Source organism: Petaurus breviceps, unplaced genomic scaffold, assembly GCF_028583685.1.
Source record: "Petaurus breviceps papuanus isolate PSGF00001 unplaced genomic scaffold, PetGlider_PUasm1.0 90925, whole genome shotgun sequence".
In the NCBI taxonomy this organism is placed as follows: Eukaryota; Metazoa; Chordata; class Mammalia; order Diprotodontia; family Petauridae; genus Petaurus; species Petaurus breviceps.
Window position 1 is genome coordinate 30876680 of NW_027187380.1, and position 20379 is coordinate 30897058.

Here is a 20379-nt window from a genome sequence, read left to right on the forward strand (position 1 = left end):
AAACATAAAGGAATTTTTAATTTAATTGTAGAAGGTATAACCTATACAAGTAAGTATGATAACAGGTAGAATGTGATAAGAGAAAATGAGGTGCTTTAAAAGTGTTTAAAAGAAAATTTGAGGGGAAGCTAACTTTTATTTGAAAGAAGGGTGTGGTCAGAGAAACATATTCACATTTTCTTGTCCTTGACCTTCAAATCTTTTACAGCCTTGCTTCTTTTTCCACGCATTCCCTGAGGCCTCTTTCACACCTCCCTATAAATACAAAGGAAGAAACAGGGGAACAAATTACCCCTTCTTTAACTTTGCAATGCACCTATGTCATAGCTTTCCCTCAGGGAATTACTGGATTGTAAATTACATTCCCTTACATAATGTACATTCCTTGAAGAATAGATTATTCTTTTGTATCTTTCTGTTCTTAGAATCTAGCATGACACTTGGCATATAGAAGTCTTTTAATAAATGCTTATTGATTTATTCAGGTACTAAAGACTAATGATTATATCATAAATATCTTTGTTCTTAAAGGCCTAGGAAAATGAACATTTAAACATACATACATACTTATGTTACCCAAATTCACACACACACACACACACACAAACACACACACATACACATATAGGATTAGGGTTTTAGAGCAAAATCAAAATGTATGTTTCATATCTTTATGAAAACTCTAAAAATATTGTGCCATATATACCATCATCTCTCCCATTCTCCTTCCTCCATGTTTATTTTTCCCTTCCCTTTCTTTTGCTTTCCTTGCTTTGTCTTTCCCTCTCCTGCTTTGCCTTAACTTTTATTTACCCTTCTCTTACTTCTTCTCTACCCCCTTATTCCTCTCTCATGGTAAAACAGGTAATATATAGTAGACTGGGGATTCAAAGCTAGGTCTTCTGACTGAAAATATAGTTGTTTTCTTTTCAGTCAGAAAGAACTGTATTTACCACCCCCCCCAAACCATTTACCTTAACTTAGATGCTTTTTAAAAGAGGAGAGGGTAGTTATTAATGCAGGAAGTATGATTTATTAAGGGTAGCACATAACAATAGCAATCAGTAAAACTTGTGTTTTATTTTTAGAAAAAGAAAGCAAAATCCATGGCTTTGTAGTTTCACAGGTTAGAAGAATCAGAATGACTATCACGAGATGGGAGTCAATAATAAATTGTTCTTCTCAAGTAATGGGAAAATTAAATATTGGTATTTGTTGGAAAAGCTATAATGAATTTGCATTGGAATTAACTTCATGACTTTAGAATATGTTTTAAGAAATAGGGCTAAGGGGCGGCCAGGTAGTACAGCGAGTAAGAGCACCGGCTCCAGTGTCGGGATGACCTGGAGATAGAATCTGGGCTCAGACACTCAGCACCACACCCACAAATAACTGGCCGTGTAACCTTGAGCAAGTTACTTAACCCCAATTGCTTAAAAAAAATAGGGCTAAATGACCCATGTAACTAAGAATTCTGTCTTCTTTTCTCTAATCTCCAGGTCTACTACCATTCTCAAATAATGGAATGGGGAAACTATTCTATGTATGCAGACTTTGTGCTCCTTGGGTTGTTCAGCAGCACACACTTTCCATGGCTTTTGTTCTCACTCATCTTCCTGGTCTTTGTTATCTCAGTGATCAGCAACACTGTTATGATCATTCTTATCCATATTGATCCCAGGCTCCACACTCCTATGTACTTCTTGCTTAGCCAACTATCCATTATGGATATTCTCTACATTTCTACTATTGTGCCCAAGATGCTAGTGGACCAGCTGGTGGGCCAGAAGACCATCTCTTTTGCAGGTTGTACTGCCCAGCACTTCCTCTACTTGACCCTGGCAGGTGCTGAATTTTTCCTCTTGGGCCTCATGTCCTATGACCGCTATGTGGCCATCTGTAACCCTCTTCATTACCCTATCTTAATGAGGCGCAAGGTATGCCTACTGATTGTGGCTGCAGCATGGCTAGGTGGCTCAATAGATGGCTTCCTATTGACCCCAGTCACCATGCAGTTTCCCTATTGTGCTTCAAGAGAGATTAACCACTTCTTCTGTGAAGTCCCTGCCTTACTGAAGCTATCCTGCACAGATACCTCAGCCTATGAGACAGCTATGTATGTCTGCTGTATCATGATGCTCCTAATCCCCTTTTCAGTCATTTCTGCCTCTTATACTCGCATCCTCATAACTGTCTATTTGATGAGTGAAGCTGAGGGGAGGCGGAAAGCAGTGGCCACCTGTTCTTCACACATGGTCGTTGTCAGTCTCTTTTATGGAGCTGCCATGTACACATATGTGCTTCCCCACTCTTACCACACCCCAGAGCAAGATAAGGCTGTGTCAGCCTTCTATACTATTCTCACACCCATGCTTAACCCACTCATCTATAGCCTCAGAAACAAGGATGTTAGTGGGGCTCTAAAGAAGACATTGGGTCAATGTTCCTCAAGGAGGATAAGAACCTTCTGAGGATTCAGTGGAGATGTTTCTAAGTACCTTAAGGTAAGGTACTCATGGTCAGGCAACCTTTAACTAGAAGCATGGGAAAATTCTGGAAATATTAAGTAAGACTTCTTTGTAATTAGATTTGTAGACTGGGTGATTACTGAATCTTTGAGTAGGATAAAGTCATTGAGAAAGAGAAGAATTTAAAAAGTTGGGCAAAATTCCTCCATTCCACTTTGTCCAGAAAAGAGAGGAATTGTACAGGCCTCCAAGACCAGTCCAAAAGTTTCTGATAGTGGCCTTAGTCTCTAAGGAGGATCTTTTTTATCACTGTATTTCTCTGACCTGTTGCCCCCAACCACATCCTTGGAATGGCAAAATTTAAGTTTGAATTTAATTTTAGTGTTTTTTTTTTTTGCTTTTTGGAAGAGGAGAAGGCAGGGCAATTGGGGTTAAGTTATTTGTCCAAGGTCACATGGCTAGTAAGTGTTAAGTATCTGAGGCCAGATTTGAACTCAGGTCCTCCTGACTTCAGGGCTGGTGCTCTATTTGCTGCACCACCTAGTCACCCCAATTTTTAGTTTTCTTATTGGTCTCAGTCATATCACTTAAGTTCACTGGTTTTCCAATTGATGCTCTTTAGTTTGCTGAAAAAATGACCAAAATCTTGAAGAAATATGACTGTCTTATGCTTTAAAAATTGGAATCAAACCTTTATAAATTGATTTTGGGTAGTAGTGGTAACTAACTGGTATAGTGGTTATATGCTGGGCCTGGCATCAGGAAGACTCTTCTTGAGTTCAAATCTCCTTCAGACACTTAATAGCTTTATGACCCTGGGCAAGTCACTTAACCCTGTTTGCCTCAGTTTCTCATGTGTAAAATGACCTGGAGAAAGAAATAGCCAGCCAGTCTAGTATCTTTTCCAAGAAATCCCAAAAAAGGGGTTATGAAAAGTTGGACATGACTGAAAACAACTGTGCAAAGGAGAAAGGTCAGAAACCCATAGAAATCAGACTAAATCAGCAATTAGAAAAAATGATAAAATAGCTCTCATCACTTTTTCTCCATGGCATATACACAGATGTACAAGGTGGAAAAAGAGGAAAGGAAGACTAGAAACACAATGTTGGAGAAAAACGTGCATATATGAAAGGTTAGAAGGACTTTGACAGTGATTATGAAGGAGAAAAGGATAAGCAACAGGTTTGTACTTGTCCTCAGAAGCTCACCAATGATAATTGGAGGCACCAATCCTTACACTAGTTGCTACAGCCACCTGGGTCAAGCCTTCATTTGATTCACTGTATGACATTGGTCAGTTTCCTCCTTCAATTCCTTTTTCTTATCTGTAAAATGGAGAAAAATCTCATTGTCTTTCTATCTTGAAGGTATATTCTGTAGGCAAAGGAGAGAACTTTTTTGAAATTATTTTGAGTTTGTGAAGGTGCTGTAAACCATTAAGTATTATTAAAACCCTTCTCCCTCTCTTCACTGGCAGATGGGGAAAAGGAAAAGAGAACCAGGTTTTTTTCCCCACTTGTATTATTGCAGTGTAATGCTAAGGAAACATATAGTTTTTTTAAGGTAGTCAGCCTTAAAAAGGAACTATATTAGGACATATGTTAAAAAATAGGGTTATAGACTGTGTGAAAGTTTTAATTCTAGTTTTCTCGCCTATCCTTGGATCTTAGGATAATACTTGCTTCAAAAATGCATTTAGTAGGCAAGATAACATGATAACAGTATGATAACTATGACATACTTTCTGAACAACATCATGTCCTCCTACCTTTCCCAAGATTTTCTTGTGGGTTGGGTGCTCAGGAGACCTTTTCTTGATTTTCTCCCTTCTCTTAAGAATGGAGACAAGTAGATCCATTGGGAGGACAATCTACAGATGCTAGACACTAGAGACTAATCCACACCTTTTTGGAAATTAAGTGATTGTCAGTGGTCAAGGTAGGCATTCTAAGAGTGTAGAGATTTGTTAGAAGTCATAGCATCACTTGAGTCAAGGACTGGTGGTAGCTGAAGCTGAAGATGCTACTTCTTAGATTCTCCTTTATCTCGATCCCCCTTCTTACTCTAGTACTCAAAACCCAGAAATGCTTAGAGGTTTTTTTTTCAAATAGTGTTTAATTTTTTTCCAATTACAATTTTTTAATAAGATTTTTACTTCCAAATTTTTCTCTCTTTCCCTTCCCAAGATGGTAAGTGTTCAGATACAGGTTATACATGTGCAATCATGTTAAACATATTTCCACATTAGTCATGTTTTAAATGAGGAAACAGAACAAAAGCAAAAAAAGCATGAAAAAAAACCACAAGAGAGTAAAAGCAAAAAAAAAATGAATATAGTATGCTTCAATCTGCATTCCCCATAGTTCTTTCTCTGGATGTGCATAGCATTTTGCATCATGAATCTTTTGGAATTGTCTTGGTCCATTGTACTACTGACAAGAATTAAGTCCATCATAGTTAATCATCACACAATGATGTTTTGTGCACAATGTTTTCCTGGTTCTGCTCATTCCACCCATCATCAGTTCATGTAAGTCTTTCCAGATTTTTTTTTTGAAATCTACCTGCTCATCATTTCTTGTGTCACAATAGTATTACATTACATTCATATACTACAACTTGTTTAGCCATTCCCCAATTGGTGTGGGAAACTGAAAGTTAAAGGGATTGTTGACTCCTACATTGAGTAAGCTATACTATTAAGATTGGAGGTAGGGAGCAAGTTGTGTTACAGAGTGCATATCATGGAAGGCAAATGAAAACACAATATTTATCTAAAGAAGAAATGTTTTACAATTTAAAAGTTTTAGCCTTCATTTTTTTGTATGGTTGTTATTTTTTACCCTTTTTCCACTGTCAGAATCTGGCTCATATTATATTATAAGTATCAATGAAATCCTAGCCAACAAAAGGTGATATGTAATGAATGGAGCTAGGGACTCCTTTGCTTTGACATTGTAACCTAGATCTTTCTTTACTTGCAGGGGCATGGAATTCCACAAACAATGGGATTTTCCTCTGCCACCAAGAGTGGGTACTAAGAAGGAAAGAGAATATTGATTCAAGCTCTAGGCAAGACTTTACTAGTTTAGCATCTTAGCACCACCTTCTCCAACTCGTGCCCTTCAATTATGTCTGCCAGTTCCTCCCCTGCGACTTTCACATATATTCATTTTTTTAACAATAGTCCTAATCATTAGGTCTATCTATAACAGCATTTTCTGCCTTATATCATTAACTTCTAGGTCAGTGATTTCCAGCCCCTGTTTTGTGATAGTGAAGTGACTGTAATAATTTCCATATATATGTATCTATATGTATATATGTACATATATAATATAAATATACAAAGACATGATTTTAGTTAATATTAAAATATGATGAATTCTCTATACATTCTATATAGCCATGAAAGACATATTACTACACAAAGAAACACTGAATATTTGTCAACTGGCCCTTCTTTTCTCCCACTAAGGTTTTTTTGTCTGACTTAAGACAAGGCTATCTACCATTCTCTTCAGGGCCCAAAAGTTGTGAATCTTTCTGGTAGGTAGCATCCTGCAGCGTGTAAAAGCATAATGGCACATTTAAATGGACAGTGGTTAAATATCCATTTATTTCCCCATGTCAAATTCACGCAGTGATAAAGCAGAGACTGAAGAATACAAATATCAGCTAGGACTGTGGTGGATATAGTAGAAAAGGGATGTCTTGAAATCACACAAATAATCTCTCAGGTCCTCAATCTCTTTGTCTACAAAATGGGAAAGATCCCTTCTTGCTTTATATCTGTGATTCTTTGCAATGCTAGAGCATTAAAGCAGCAAATATTTTGTGATATTGGTCTTCGTCAATATAGATAATTTCTCTTTGTTTCTATAATTGTTTCTTATTTAATATAATTAATTAATCATTAATCCTCCATCAAATTGCATTGGTGGTACTTGGAGTAAGAGAAGCAAGAAGAGGAAGAAAGGAAGATGAGGAGAAAGAAAAAGAAAAGGTTAAGAAGGAATTTGGTAGTAAGAAGAAGGGAGGAATAAAAAGAGAGCACATGGGGAGGGAGGAAGAAGAAAAGGGAAGTGAGAAGAGTGCTATTAGTGCACATAAATAAAGTTGATTCCCACCTATTTATAAAAGAATACTCAAAAATCCCCACTATGTTAGAGTGCACATCTTTGCCCTATCCAGTTTCATAAAACTAACTTGAAATAACTGTGAACAATAATGGAAATGCTTCACAATAGAATTTTGTATCAGCTTATGCTATGAAAAAAAGCTTATGCTCTGTGTATATTTAACAGTAGCTATGGTTATTTTTTTTTTAGGAATCAGATATTTCTGAGAACTTTAGGAGTGGTAATTCATGTGATAGATTTTCCTATTGATGGCATTGAGTAAACCAGACTAGTATCAATCCAAAGTCCCTTTCACTTCCATTTGATGGTTTGTATCAACTTAAGAGAGAAAGGAGGAGAATTAAAGCACTCTTCTAAAAATAAAATAAGAAAAGTGGTCCCACAACTTTTTAATGGGACAAAAGGCAACAGAGTTGAGTGATTATAGAGTCCCCATTCAATCACTTACTCATATAAACCTTTATTTCTCTCCCCCCCCCCACTCTGAAAAGAGGAAGAACAAATATGAAAGAGATAGAAAATGGAAGGAATAAAACTGAAAAAGAGCATTGGGACTTGTTGAAAGTATTCTATTATTATGTAATAAAACATTAGCCTTTTGAGCTAACTTTGAATCATACTATCACATTGAGATTACAGTCAACTTAATGTCAGCGGTAAAAGCAACTTCAGAAGTCCTCCAATTTGACACATAGTTGAAAACAAATGCCATTTGTAGAATCCCTAACATGTCATCATGCAAACCTATCTGACTGCTCCTTCCCTATCTCTTTTGCTGGATTCTCATCCTGATTACACATTCTAACCTTATGCCTGCTCATGGTTCTATCCAGGATCTTCTTCTCTTCTGTCTTTATATTACTTCATTTGGTGATCTTAAAAACACACAGAGATTAAATTATTTTCCTATTCTAATGATCCCAAAATCTACTTATCTAATCCTAAACTCTGCTGACCTCCAGTCTTCCATCACCAACTGCCTTTCAGAAATATCAAACCAGATATCTAGAAGATATTTTCTTTTTTTCCTTTCATTAAGGAATTTATTATTAATTTTCAACATTCATTTCCACATTTCACAAGATTTTGAGTTCCAAATTATCTCCCAACCTCTCCCCTCCCTCCATCCCAAGGTGACATACCTTCTGATTATCCCTTCCCCCAATCTGCCCTACCTTCTCTTACACCCCCCCCAATTTCTCTTATCCCCTTCCCTTCTATTTTCCTGTAGGTCAAGATAGATTTCTGTACCCCATTGCCTGTATATCTTATTTCCCAGTTGCATGTAAAACAATTTTTAACATTTGTTTTTAAAAATTTGAGTTCTTCATTCCCTCCCTTCCTACATCCCTACACACCCTCATTGAGATGGCAAGCAATTGGGGCAGCTAGGTGGTGCAGTGAATAGAACAGCAGCCCTGGAGTCATGAGGACCTGAGCTCAAAACTGGACTCAGACACTTAACACTTACTAGCTGTGTGACCTTGGGCAAGTCACTTAACTCTAATTGCCCTGCCTTCCCTTCTCCAAAAAGCCAAAAAAAAAAAAAGAAAGCAATTTGATATAGGTTACACATATGTAGTCATGCAAAACACTTCCATAACATTCATGTTGTGAAAGACTAACTGTATTTTCCTCCATCCTATTCCACCCCTCATTTATTCTATTCTCTCCTTTGACCCTGTCTCACTTCAAAAGTCTTTGCTTCTGAATACCACTTCCTCCCATTTGCCCTACCTTCTATCATCCCACCTTCTTTTATCCCCTTCCCTCCTACTTTCTTGTATGGTAAGATAGATTTCCATATCAAATTGAGTGTGTATGTTATTCCCTCCTTAAGCCAAGTCCAAATGATAGTAAGGTTCATTTATTTCCTCTCACTTCCCCCCTATTCCCCTCCATTGTAAAAGGTTTTTCTTGCCTCTTTTATGTGAGATAATTTACCCCATTCTATCTCTCCCTTTCTCCTCCCAGTACATTCCTCTCTCACCACTTAATTTTATTTTTTAGATATCATCTCTTCATATTCAACTCACCCTGTGCTCTCTCTCTGTCTGTATACATTTATATATGTACAGACACACACACATATATGCATATACATTCCCTCCAACTACCCTAATACTGAGAAAGGTCTCATGACATACAAATATAATCTTTCATGTAGGAATATAAACAGTTCAACTTTAATAAGTTGATTTCTCTGTCCTGTCTACCTTTTCATGCTTCTCTTGATTCTTGTATTTGAAAGTCAAATTTTCTATTCAGCTCTGGCCTTTTCATCAAGAAAGCTTGAAAGTCCTCTATTTCATTGTATGTCCATATTTTCCCCTGAAGTACTATACTCAGTTTTGCTGGGTAGGTTATTCTTGGTTTTAATCCTAGCTCCTTTGACTTCCAGAATATCATATGCCAAGCCTTTCAATCCCTTAATGTAGAAGCTGTTAAATCTTGTGTCATCTTGATTGTTTCCATAATACTTGAATTGTTTCTTTCCAGCTGCTTACAATATTTTCTCCTTGACCTGGGAATTCCTCAATTTTCCTACAATATTCATAGAACTTTTCCTTTTTGGTATCTCTTTCAGGTGGTCGTCAGTAAAACTTTCAATTTCTATTTCCTCCTCTGGTTCTAGAATATCAGGTCAATTTTCCTTGATAATTTCTTGAAAGGTAATGTCTAGGCTCTTTTTTTTAATCATGCTTTCAGGTAGTATAATAATTTCTTGATTATCTCTCCTGTGTCTTTTTTTCAGGTCAGTTGTCTTTCCAAGAAGATATTTCACATTGTCTTCTATTTTTTCATTCTTTTGATTTTGTTTTATAATTTCTTGATTTCTCATAAAGTACTTAACTTCCATTTGCTCCATTCTAATTTTTAAAGAAGTATTTTCTTCATTGAGATTTTGGACTTCCTTTTGCATTTGGGCAAATCTGCTTTTTAAAGCATTCTTTTCCTCATTGGCTTTTTGGACCTCTTTTGTTATTTTGGGTTACTCTATTTTTTAAGATGTTATTTTCTTCAGCCTTTTTGTGTGTGTCTCTACCAAGCTGTTTACTCATTTTTTCATGATTTTCTTGCATCACTATAATGGCAATGTAAATTTTTAAAATCTTCCTTGCCCCTAGGCTAAAGTGCACCTGGAGCCTGGGGTAAGAGGTTTGTTTTTCAGTAGCTACTTTTTGATTGGGCAGTGAGTCAATAAGGTTGTTACATTCTCTGAGCCAGGAGAAGGCTATATAAGCCCTGATGTGTAGCTTTGTTTTGGGGCTCACTTTGAGAAGTGTTCTGTGATTTGATCAGATGAAACTCTGGGAAGCTGTTGCTGAGAGTCCCCCAGCTTTGAAAAACCCGATGTTGATTTGGTATGGATGTAATGGTTGGACAGTTTGGAAATCTGTCTACTTGATCTGTTTCTGTCTTGATAATTCTGTCTGTATATTCTGAAGTTCAGGGTGCTGACCTTTCTCCCCTGAACTAGGTAAATGATACATATTTGACTGATTAAAGTAAGCTTGTTAACCCATTTTGAGTCGTTTTCCTTTAACAAAGCAGATCTAAGAACCTGTATTGTCAGCCACCCTGGGGATGCTGGGGTGCTTGCTGCTATGATCACTATTCCCAATTTTTCCTCTCTTCTCTCACTTGATTTTCAAAATCTGTTTTGAGCTCTTCCATGGCCTGTGACCAATTAATATTCCTCTTGGAGGCTTTGGATGTAGGAGCTTTGACTTTGTTGTCGTTTTCTGGTAGTATGTTTTGATCTTCCTTTTCACCAGAGTAAGATTCTATAGTCTATTTTTCTGCTGTTTTCTCATTTTTCCAGTCAATTACTTGACTTTGTAACTCTTTTTTCAGTAGGACTCTCCTTCCCATGTGGCGGTTGTATTGTCCCAAGTTTCAGATGTTTTGTGCACCTGTTTTCTTTTTTTTTTGCTTTTTTGGAGGGGGGAAACCAGGGCAGTTAGGGTTAAGTGACTTTCCCAAGGTCACATGGCTGATGTTAAGTGTCTGAGGACAGATTTGAACTCAGGTCCTCCTGACTGCAGAGCTGATACTGTGCACCTATTTTCAGAGATATTTCTAAGGGCCTGTAAATTTTCAGTTCTTCCATGGTTGTATGATCAAAGAAATGTTTACTTTTCTCCTCATCTGTGCTCTGATCTCAGAGTGAGATATAAGCATTCTTCTCTGCCTTGGAACTGTGAGAATGATTCCCTCTCCACTGGTACCACCAAATCCGCCATGCCAGCATTCCTCCTCGCCCCAGGACTGCCATCCAGGACTGCAACCCATATCCAAGCATGGACAAAGGAAGAAAATCCTCTCAGCATCAGAAAATAGATCCTTTCAACTACTCTCTTATAATTCCCCCATGGTCTATAGGGAAAGCATCCACTGCTGCTGTTGCCACCACCCTAACTTTGGCCAGGACCATGATCCTCTTTCACCCATGTTTGACAGACTTTTCTTGCTGACCTTCTAAGTTGTTCCTGGTGTTTGTGGGTTGAGAAGTCTGGAAACTTCCCCAGCTGTCAATGATTCAGTCCCCTGAGGCCTTCTCTGGCCCTATCTGTGCCAGTGCGGCACATTCTGGACTGTGCTCTTCTCTCAGAGTAGTGCAACAGACCTTTCCTGTTGTTGTTCTAGGTTTTCTTGGCCTAGAAATTTGTTTCTCTCTGTCATTCTGTGACTTCTGTTGCTGTAGAATTTGTTTAGAGTCTTTTTTCTATGTATTTAATGGGGTTTGGGGGAGATCTCAAGCAAATCCCTGGTTTTATTCTACCATCTTGGCTCTGCTCCTGTTGCAGACATGTTCTTTTTTTTTACCATATAATCAAAATTATCTATTTTATTAATTTGTTTGTTTCCTTTTAGTTTACAGGACTCAATTCCACAATTCCTTGAATTTCACATTTTGTCCCCCTCCCTGCCCTCCCCCCCATGGCGGCTTATAGTCAAATATAGGATCTGTAAATACTTTCACATTATACATTAGTCAGGTTATAAGGACGGATTGTACAAGCTGTAATGAAAAACGGTAAAGAGGACATAAAACCAAATAAGAGAAGGAAAAAGATCAGGTATTTTGCTTCCACCTGGATATAAACTTAGTTCTTTCTAGTTCTTTCTCCAGATTCACATATTTCTCTCCATTATGAGTCTTTTGGGATTGACTTATATCACTGCATTGCTGAGTCTATCAAAGTTGGTCATCACACATACGTTGTGTCTGCAATTGTGTACAAATTTCTCCTGTTTCTACTCTTCTCACTCAGCATCAGTTCTTTTAAGCCTCTCCAGGTAAATATGAAGACTGTCTGCTCCTCGTTTCTTATAGCACAATAGTATTCCATAACATGCATATACCACAACTTGTTCAGCCATTCCCCAATTGACAGGCATCCCCTTAATTTCCAATACTTTGCTACCACAAAAAGAGCTGCTATAAACATTTTTGTACATATGGGTCTTTCTCCCATTTCTATGATCTCTTTGGGATATAACCCTAGGAGTGGTATTGCTGGATCAAAAGGTATGAAAGTATTTATAGCCCTTTGGGCATAATTCCAGATTGCTCTCCAGAAAGGCTGGATCAGTTCACAACTCCACCAACAATGCATTAGTGTTCCAATTTGCCCACATCTTCTCCAGCATTTGCATTTTCCTGTTTTGTCATCTTAGCCAATCTCACTGGTGAGATGTGGTACCTCAGAGTTGTTTTGATTTGCATTTCTCTAATCAATAGTGAATTAGAGCATTTCTTCATGTGCTTATAGATATCTTTAATTTCTTTCTCCAAAAATTGCCTGTTCATATCCTTTGACCATTTATCAATTGGGGAATGACTTGTATTCTTATAAATTTGACTCAATTCTCTGTATATTTTAGAAATGAGTCCTTTGTCACAGACATAGGTTGTAAAGATTCTTTCCCAATTTCCCACCTCCCTCTTAATCTTGGTTATATTGGCTTTGTTTGTACAGAAACTTTTCAACTTCATGTAGTCAAAATTATCCATTTTACATTTTATAATGTTCTCTAATTCTTGTTTAGTCATGAAGGCTTTCCCTCTCCACAAGTCTGATAGGTAAACTATTCCTTGTTTTAGGAGACTGCTTACAGTATCAACCTTTATACCTAGATCATGCACCCATTTGGACTTGATTTTGGTACATGGTGTTAGATAATGGTCTATACCCAGTTTCTGCCATACTATATTCCAGTTTTCCCAGCAGTTTTTGTCAAATAGTGAGTTCTCATCCCAAAAACCAGGGTCTGGAGGTTTATCAAACAATACATTACTATAGTCATTGACTTCTGAATCTCGTGTGCCTAATCTATTCCATTGATCCACTCCTCTATTCCTCAGCAAGTACCAAGTAGTTTTGTTGACTGCTGCTTTATAGTACAGATTGAAATCTGGTATAGCTAGTCCACCTTCCCTAGCATTTCTTTTCATTAATTCCCTTGATATTCTACACCATTTATTCTATTTTTTCTAGCTCTAGAAAGTATTTTTTTTGGTAAATTAATTGGTATGGCAAAAATATATTATTTAATATAGGTAAAATTGTCATTTTTATTATATTAGCTCGACCCAGCCACGAGCAATTGATAATTTTCCAATTAGTTAGATCTGGCTTTATTTGTGTGAAAAGTGTTTTGTAGTAATGATCGTACAGGTCCTGGGTTTGTTTTGGCAGATAGATTCCCAAATATTTTATAATGTCTACAGTAACTTTAAATGGGATTTCTCTTTCTATTTCTTGCTGTTGAATTTCATTGGAAATATATAGGAATGCCGAGGATTTATGTGGGTTTATTTTATATCCTGCAACTTTGCCAAATTTATTTATTGTCTCAAGTAGTTTTTTACTTGAGTCTCTACGATTCTCTAAGTATATCATCATATCGTCTGCAAAGAGTGATAGCTTGGTCTCTTCTTTGCCTAACTTGATTCCTTTGATTTCTTTTTCTTCTCTAATTGCTACTGCTAACATTTCTAGTACCAGATTGAATAAGAGGGGTGGTAGTGGTCACCCTTGTTTCACCCCTGATCTTATGGGAAATGCTTCTAGCTTCTCCCCATTACATATAATACTTGCTAATGGCTTTAAATAGATGCTACCCATTATTTTAAGGAAGGCTCCATTTATTCGTATGCTTTCTAATGTTTTTAATAGGAATGGATGTTGTATTTTGTCAAAAGCCTTTTCTGCATCTATTGAGATGATCATGTGGTTTCTGCTAGTTTTATTGTTGATATGATCAATTATACTGATGGCTTTCCTAATATTAAACCATCCTTGCATTCCTGGAATAAATCCTACCTGATCAAAGTGTACTATTCTTGAGATAAGTTGCTTTAGTCTTTTTGCTAGTATTTTATTTAGAATTTTTGCGTCTATATTCATGAGGGAGATTGGTCTCTAATTTTCTTTCTGTTTTATCTCTTCCTGATTTAGGTATCAGCACCAAATTTGTGTCATAAAAAGAATTTGGTAGGGCTCCTTCTTCACTAATTTTCCCAAATAGTTTGTAGAGTATTGGAATAAATTGTTCTTTAAATGTTTGATAGAATTCACTAGTAAATCCATCTGGCCCTGGAGATTTTTTCCTAGGGAGCTGACTGATGGCTTGTTCAATTTCTTTTTCTGAGATGGGATTATTTAAGTAATTTACTTCCTCTTCAGTTAATCTGGGCAACTTGTATGTTTGTAAATATTCATCCATTTCCTTAAGATTGTCAAATTTATGTGCATACAATTGGGAAAAATAATTCCTAATTATTGTTTTGATTTCCTCTTCTTTGGAGGTAGATTCACCCTTTTCATTTTTGATACTCATAATTTGGTTTTCTTCTTTCTTTTTTTATCATATTGACTAAGGGTCTATCAATTTTGTTGGTTTTCTCATAAAACCAGCTCTTGGTTTTATTTATTAATTCAATAGTTTTCTTAATTTCAATTTTATTAATCTCTCCTTTTATCTTCAATATTTCTAATTTGGTATATAATTGGGGATTTTGAATTTGCTCTTTTTCTAGATTTTTTAATTTCATGCCCAATTCGTTGAGCTCCCTTTTCTCTAATTTAATCACGTATGGACTCAGGGATATAAAACTTCCCCTAAGAACTGCCTTTAATGCATCCCACAGATTTTGGCATGTTGTCTCATTATTATCATTCTCTTGAATGAAATTACAGATTGTTTCTATAATTTCTTGTTTGACCCACTCGTTCTTTAGGATTAAATTGTTTATTTTCCAATTAATTTTTAGTCTTTCCCTGGTGCTTTATTGCATATAATTTTTATTGCATCATGATCTGAGAAGGATGCATTTAATATTTTTGCCTTCCTGCATAGAATTGTGAGGTTTTTATGCCCTAGAACATGGTCAATTTTTGAGTATGTGCCATGAATCGCTGAGAACAAAATATATTCCTTTTTATCCCCATTCACTTTTCTCCAGAAATCTATCGTACCTATCCTCTCTAAAATTCTGTTCACCTCCTAACTTCTTTCTTGTTTATTTTGAGGTTGGATTTATCAAGTTCAGAGAGGGGGAGATTAAGGTCTCCCACTAGTATAGTTTTGCTATCTATTTCTTCCTCTGATTCCTTTACCTTTCCTCTAGGAATTTGGATGCTACACCACTTGGTGCATATATATTAAGTAATGATATTGCTTCATTCTCGATGGTACCTTTTAACAGGATATAGTTTCCTTCCTTATCTCTTTTAATTAGGTCAATTTTTGCTTTTGCTTTATCTGAGATAAGGATTGCTAGCCCAGCTTTTTTTTACTTTAGCTGAGGCATGATATATTTTATTCCAACCTTTTACCTTTACCTTATGTGTATCCCTCTGTTTCAGATGTGTTTCTTGTAAACAGCATATTGTAGGACTATGATTTCTAATCCATTCTGCTATCCATCTCCATTTTATGGGAGAGTTCATTCCATTCACATTTACAGTTATGATTGTTACCTGTTTCTTTCCCCCCCCCCATCATACTCATGCTCCTGTTAATGTTCATATCTTCCCTCCCTTCTCCCTTCCCCCCCTTAATAGTTTTCCTTTTGACCACCGCCTCCCTCAGTCTTCCCTTATCAGCCCCCCTCCCTTTTCCCTTTACTACTTCCCTCCCTACAAACCACTCCCACCCCCTTTTTGTAACCCTTTCCTCCTCCTACTGCCTGTAGGATATTTTTATACTTAATGAAGTATGCTATTTCTTCTTCGCATCAAGAGTGACAGGAACAAATCTCACGTGAAGCTCCTCTCCCTCCCCTCTTTCCCTCTAAAATGATACTTTATGCGTTTCTTCTCCATAGAGTTCTATGCTTAACTGGTTGTTATTCCCTCCTTGTACCAGATCCAATGGGGGAAAAGCTCATATGCTTCCCAACTCCCTCCCTTTTTTTTCCTCTGCTATACAGTTTTTATGCCTCTATGAGTGGCATAATTTATCCTTTTCCACTTCAACCATTCCCTTTCTTCCATTGCAGTCCCTTTGTAGCCCTTGATAAGATTTTTTTTAAATCGTCATTTTGTGTATTTTATAGTCATACACTCTACTTGTCTATAACCAGTTTGCTCTTATCAAATAGCAGGGTGTGTGTGTGTGTTCTCCTTGTTTACCTTTCCAAGTCACTGTTGCATCTCGTAATTGGAGGTTGAATTTTCCATTGAGTTCTGGCTTTTTTTTTTATCAAGAAGGTCTGGAACTCTGTTTTATCATTGAATGACCATCTCTTTGCCTGGAAGAATATGCTCAGTCTTGCTGGGTATGTGATCCTTGGTTGTAACCCGAGCTCTTTTGCCTTCCGGAAAATTGTATTCCACTTCCTCTGATCTTTCAGTGTAGAGGCTGCCAAATCCTGTGCAATCCTCACTGTGGACCCTCGATGTTTGAATTGTTTCTTTCTGGCCGCTTGAAGTATTTTCTCTTTTATATGGTAGTTCTGGAGTTTGGCCGCAACATTTCGAGGACTTTTCAGTTTGGGATCTCTTTCAGCAGGGGTTCCGTGGATTCTCTCAATTTCTATTTTACCCTCAGGTTCTAATATCTCAGGGCAGTTTTCCTTAACGAGCTCTTGGAGAATGTTGTCCAGGCTCATTTTTTCATCATAATTTTCTGGTAGGATTATGATTCTCAGATTATCTCTCCTGGATCTGTTTTCCAGGTCAGTTATTTTTTCTTTCAGGTATTTTACCTCTTTTTCTAATTTTTCATTCTTGTTGTTTTGCTTGGCTAATTCTTGGTTCCTCATAGAGTTATTTGTTTCCATTTGGTTAATTCTGGTTTTTAGCAAATCATTTTCCTTGGTTAATTTTTGAAGCTCCTTTTCCATATCATACACTTTTCTTTTTAGAGAGATATTTTCCTCATTATAATGTTTTTCTAATTCTGCTATTTTCGTTTTGAGAAAATTGTTCATTTTGTCTTCTTTCTCTCTCATTTTGTTTTCAAAGTTCCTTTTGATCTCATCTAGGACAGTCTTCTGTGCTTGGGACCCATTCCCTGTTGAAGTTTCAGCTTTGGGTATGGAGTCCACATTATCTCCCTCCAAGGTTGGTTCCTCCCTCTGAGAATAGTAGGACTCCAGAGTCTTTGTCTTTGTAGTCTGCTTTCTACACATTTTGAGTCAGGGTCCTAGCCATGCCCTTCCTCTAGGATCCCAAGCCTTTACTGTAGAGGGTTTTGCCCTGGGGCAAGAGTTACTATGTTTTCAGGGTCAGAGGTGGGGTTTGGAGCAAGTGAGGTTCACTCTATCATCTTAGTCTTTGGAGGTCTTGAAAGGGGCTTTTTAAAAAAAATTTCTGGGCTATGAAGTGGTAACCCCAAGGGTGTTTGCTGTCCAGGACAGGGGCCCCTGTATTTGCTTTTTACCTTGCTCTTTCCATTCCCAGCCCTTTGGTGATTGGCCTGGTAGTGGACCTTGTGGTTGGTGGGAAGACTTGCCCTCCGAGTTGATCAGGCCCCTTCCAGGCCTGCCCCTGCCTCTGCTGGCCATGCCATGCCTTCCGGGCCTGCTCCTGCGTCTGCCGGCCACGCAGCCCCTTCCTGGCCTCCCCCGCCTCTGCCGGCCGTGCCGTGCCTTTCCTGTTGCAGACATTTTCAATCCAACATGTCCAAAACTGAACTCATTCTTTCCTCAAAACTTTCCCCATATCCAGTTACCTAATACTATTGACGGCAGTAACAACCCCAACTCCCAAAGACTTATAACCTAGATGTCATTCTTGATTCCATTCTATATCTTACTCTCCCCCTCCCCCCTTCCCCCTGTCATCCAATCTGTTGCCAAGGCCTGTTGACTTCACCTTTTTTCTCTTCTAAAACTGCTACCACCCTGGGGCAATCCCTCATTATCTCATGCCTAGACTATTGCAATAGCTTGTTGGTTGGTGTCTCTGCCTCACTTTATTCAGCCTCCAAAATGAATTTCCTTAAAGTACTGGTCTGATCATGTCACACTCATATGTAATGAACTCCAATTCTTCCCCATCACCTCCAGAATCAAATAGAAAATCATGTTTAGTATTCCAAGTCCTTCATAACCTCCCATATCTTTTTAGTCTTTTTACATCTTATACTTCCCAACACTACCACCATGTATTCTTTGGTCCAATGACACTGACCTCTTTGCTGTTCTATGAAGAAGACTGTTTTTAGATCCAGGAATTGTCTCTGGCTATTTCCCAAGCCTGGAACACTCTGTCCTCTCATCTCTGTCTACTGGTTTCCCTGACTTCCTCTAAATCCCAATTAAAATCTCATTTACTACTGTATATCTTAGCTCCTATTATTTCTAATGTCTTCTCACTTTTAATTATTTAAATAATTAATTTTCCTAATTACTTACTATATATAACTTTATGCTTTATAGGTAGTCTAGTCTTTTTAAGATAGGATCTACAACCAGCTCCCCTACAGTACAAAACCAGGATTCTGTTATGGGAACAGGTTCTACAATCTTTGATTCACTTCACTTAAGGTTCAGTGATTGTGAGTGTTCTCAGTTTTGATTAATTAGTTTAAGCTGCATTGTGAGGTCTGACTCCTGAGCTAGAGAAGTAGATCTTGAGAAAAATAAATTATTAGTATATTCATTACACATAACATATCTATTAACATAAAATTTATAAATTCCCTTCTCAATACAAATATGTTTTGCATGACTACATATGCATAATCTATATAAAATTACTTCCTTCTCAGTGGGGAAGGGTGGGAGAGAATTAGAAACTCAATTTAAAAAAATGAATATTGAAAATTTTTTTACATGTAATTGGGGAAAGATAAAAGACTAAATTGAAAAAAATCTAGAAAGTAGTCTTGATGAAATTGAACTTAAACCTTTCATACTTTATACCAAGATAAAATCAAACTGGATAAATGACTTATACATAAAAAGTGACATTAAAAGCAAGTTAGAGGAGTAAAGAAGACATTAGATTATTTTTTTAAGCAATCAGGGTTAAGTAACTTGCTCAAGGTTACAGGGTCAGGTGTTTCTGGGTGGGTGCTAAGTGTCTGAGCCCAGGATTCGATCCTCAGGTCATCCCGACACTGGAGCCAGTGCTCTTACTCACTGTGCTGCCTGGCCGCCCCAACATTAGATTTTTAATGTATGGTTATACAAGACTTCAAGACCAAACAAGGCCTAGAGATATTCAACAGTAATAGTGGTAAAATGGATATTTTTTTAAGCAATTGGGGCGAAGTACCTTGCTCAAGGTTACATGGCCAGATGTTTCTGGGTAGGTCCTAAGTATCTGAGCCTGGATTCGATCCCAGGTCTCCCGACTCTGGGGCCAGTGTTCTTACTGTGCCACCTGGCCGCTGCAAAATGGATAATTTTAATTACATAAATTTAAAGTTTTCAGGCAAAGAAAACTAGTGGAGGTAAAATTAGAATGCTAACAGGTAACTGAGGACATATGTTTAAAGCAAAAATTTCTTATAAATGTCTAATTCCAAAACATATAAAGAACTGATTTATGTATATAAGAACAAGATCCATTCTCCAACAGATCCACATTCAAAGACTATGAAAGGCAGGTTCTAAAAGAAGAATTTCTAGCTATTAACAACCATAGTTTTATTTTTAAAAATTATTTATTTATTTTTTAGTTTTCAACATTCATTTCCATAAGATTTTGAGTTACAAATTTTCTCCCTGCCTATCTCTGCCTCTCTCCTCCTCTCCCCTAAGATGACAAGCATACTGAAAACCCCTTCCCCAAATCACACTTCTCTTATACACCCCCTATTCCTTCCCCTTACTTTCTTGTAGGGCAAGGTGAATTTCTATACCCCATTGCCTGTATATCCTATTTCCTGGTTGCATGTAAAAACAATTCTTAACATTTGTTTTTTTAAAACTTTGAGTTCCAGATTCTCTTCTTTCTTCCTCACCCAATCCCCACTGGGAAGACAAGGAATTCAATGTAACAGCAAATATATTTTTTAAATGTCCTAAATAGCTCTAGCAATTAAAAAAAATGTGAATTAAAATCAATTCTTAGTTTCTCTCTCAAATCCAACAGATTTTTGAAAAGATGACCAAGGATGCAAAAGAAAAATGTTAGAAAGGACACAGGAAAACAAGCATACTGGGAGGACTCTTTCTGAATATATGCATTGGTCCACTTATTCTGGGGCAGTAATTTGTATCTACACCCCAAAAATCACTACACATTGTATGCTCTTTTACCCAGCAATAATGTGACAAATATATACATCAAAGCGAT

The 20379-nt window shown here is 37.2% G+C and overlaps 1 protein-coding gene across 1 annotated transcript; it reads left to right on the top strand.

The window, feature by feature from the left end:
* The first annotated feature begins 1520 nt into the window (after positions 1–1520).
* LOC138152320 (olfactory receptor 2T27) lies at positions 1521–2471 on the top strand. The gene has a single exon (XM_069076014.1). The coding sequence runs from the start codon at positions 1521–1523 to the stop codon at positions 2469–2471; it is 951 nt and encodes a 316-aa protein (XP_068932115.1).
* Positions 2472–20379: the final 17908 nt, after the last annotated feature.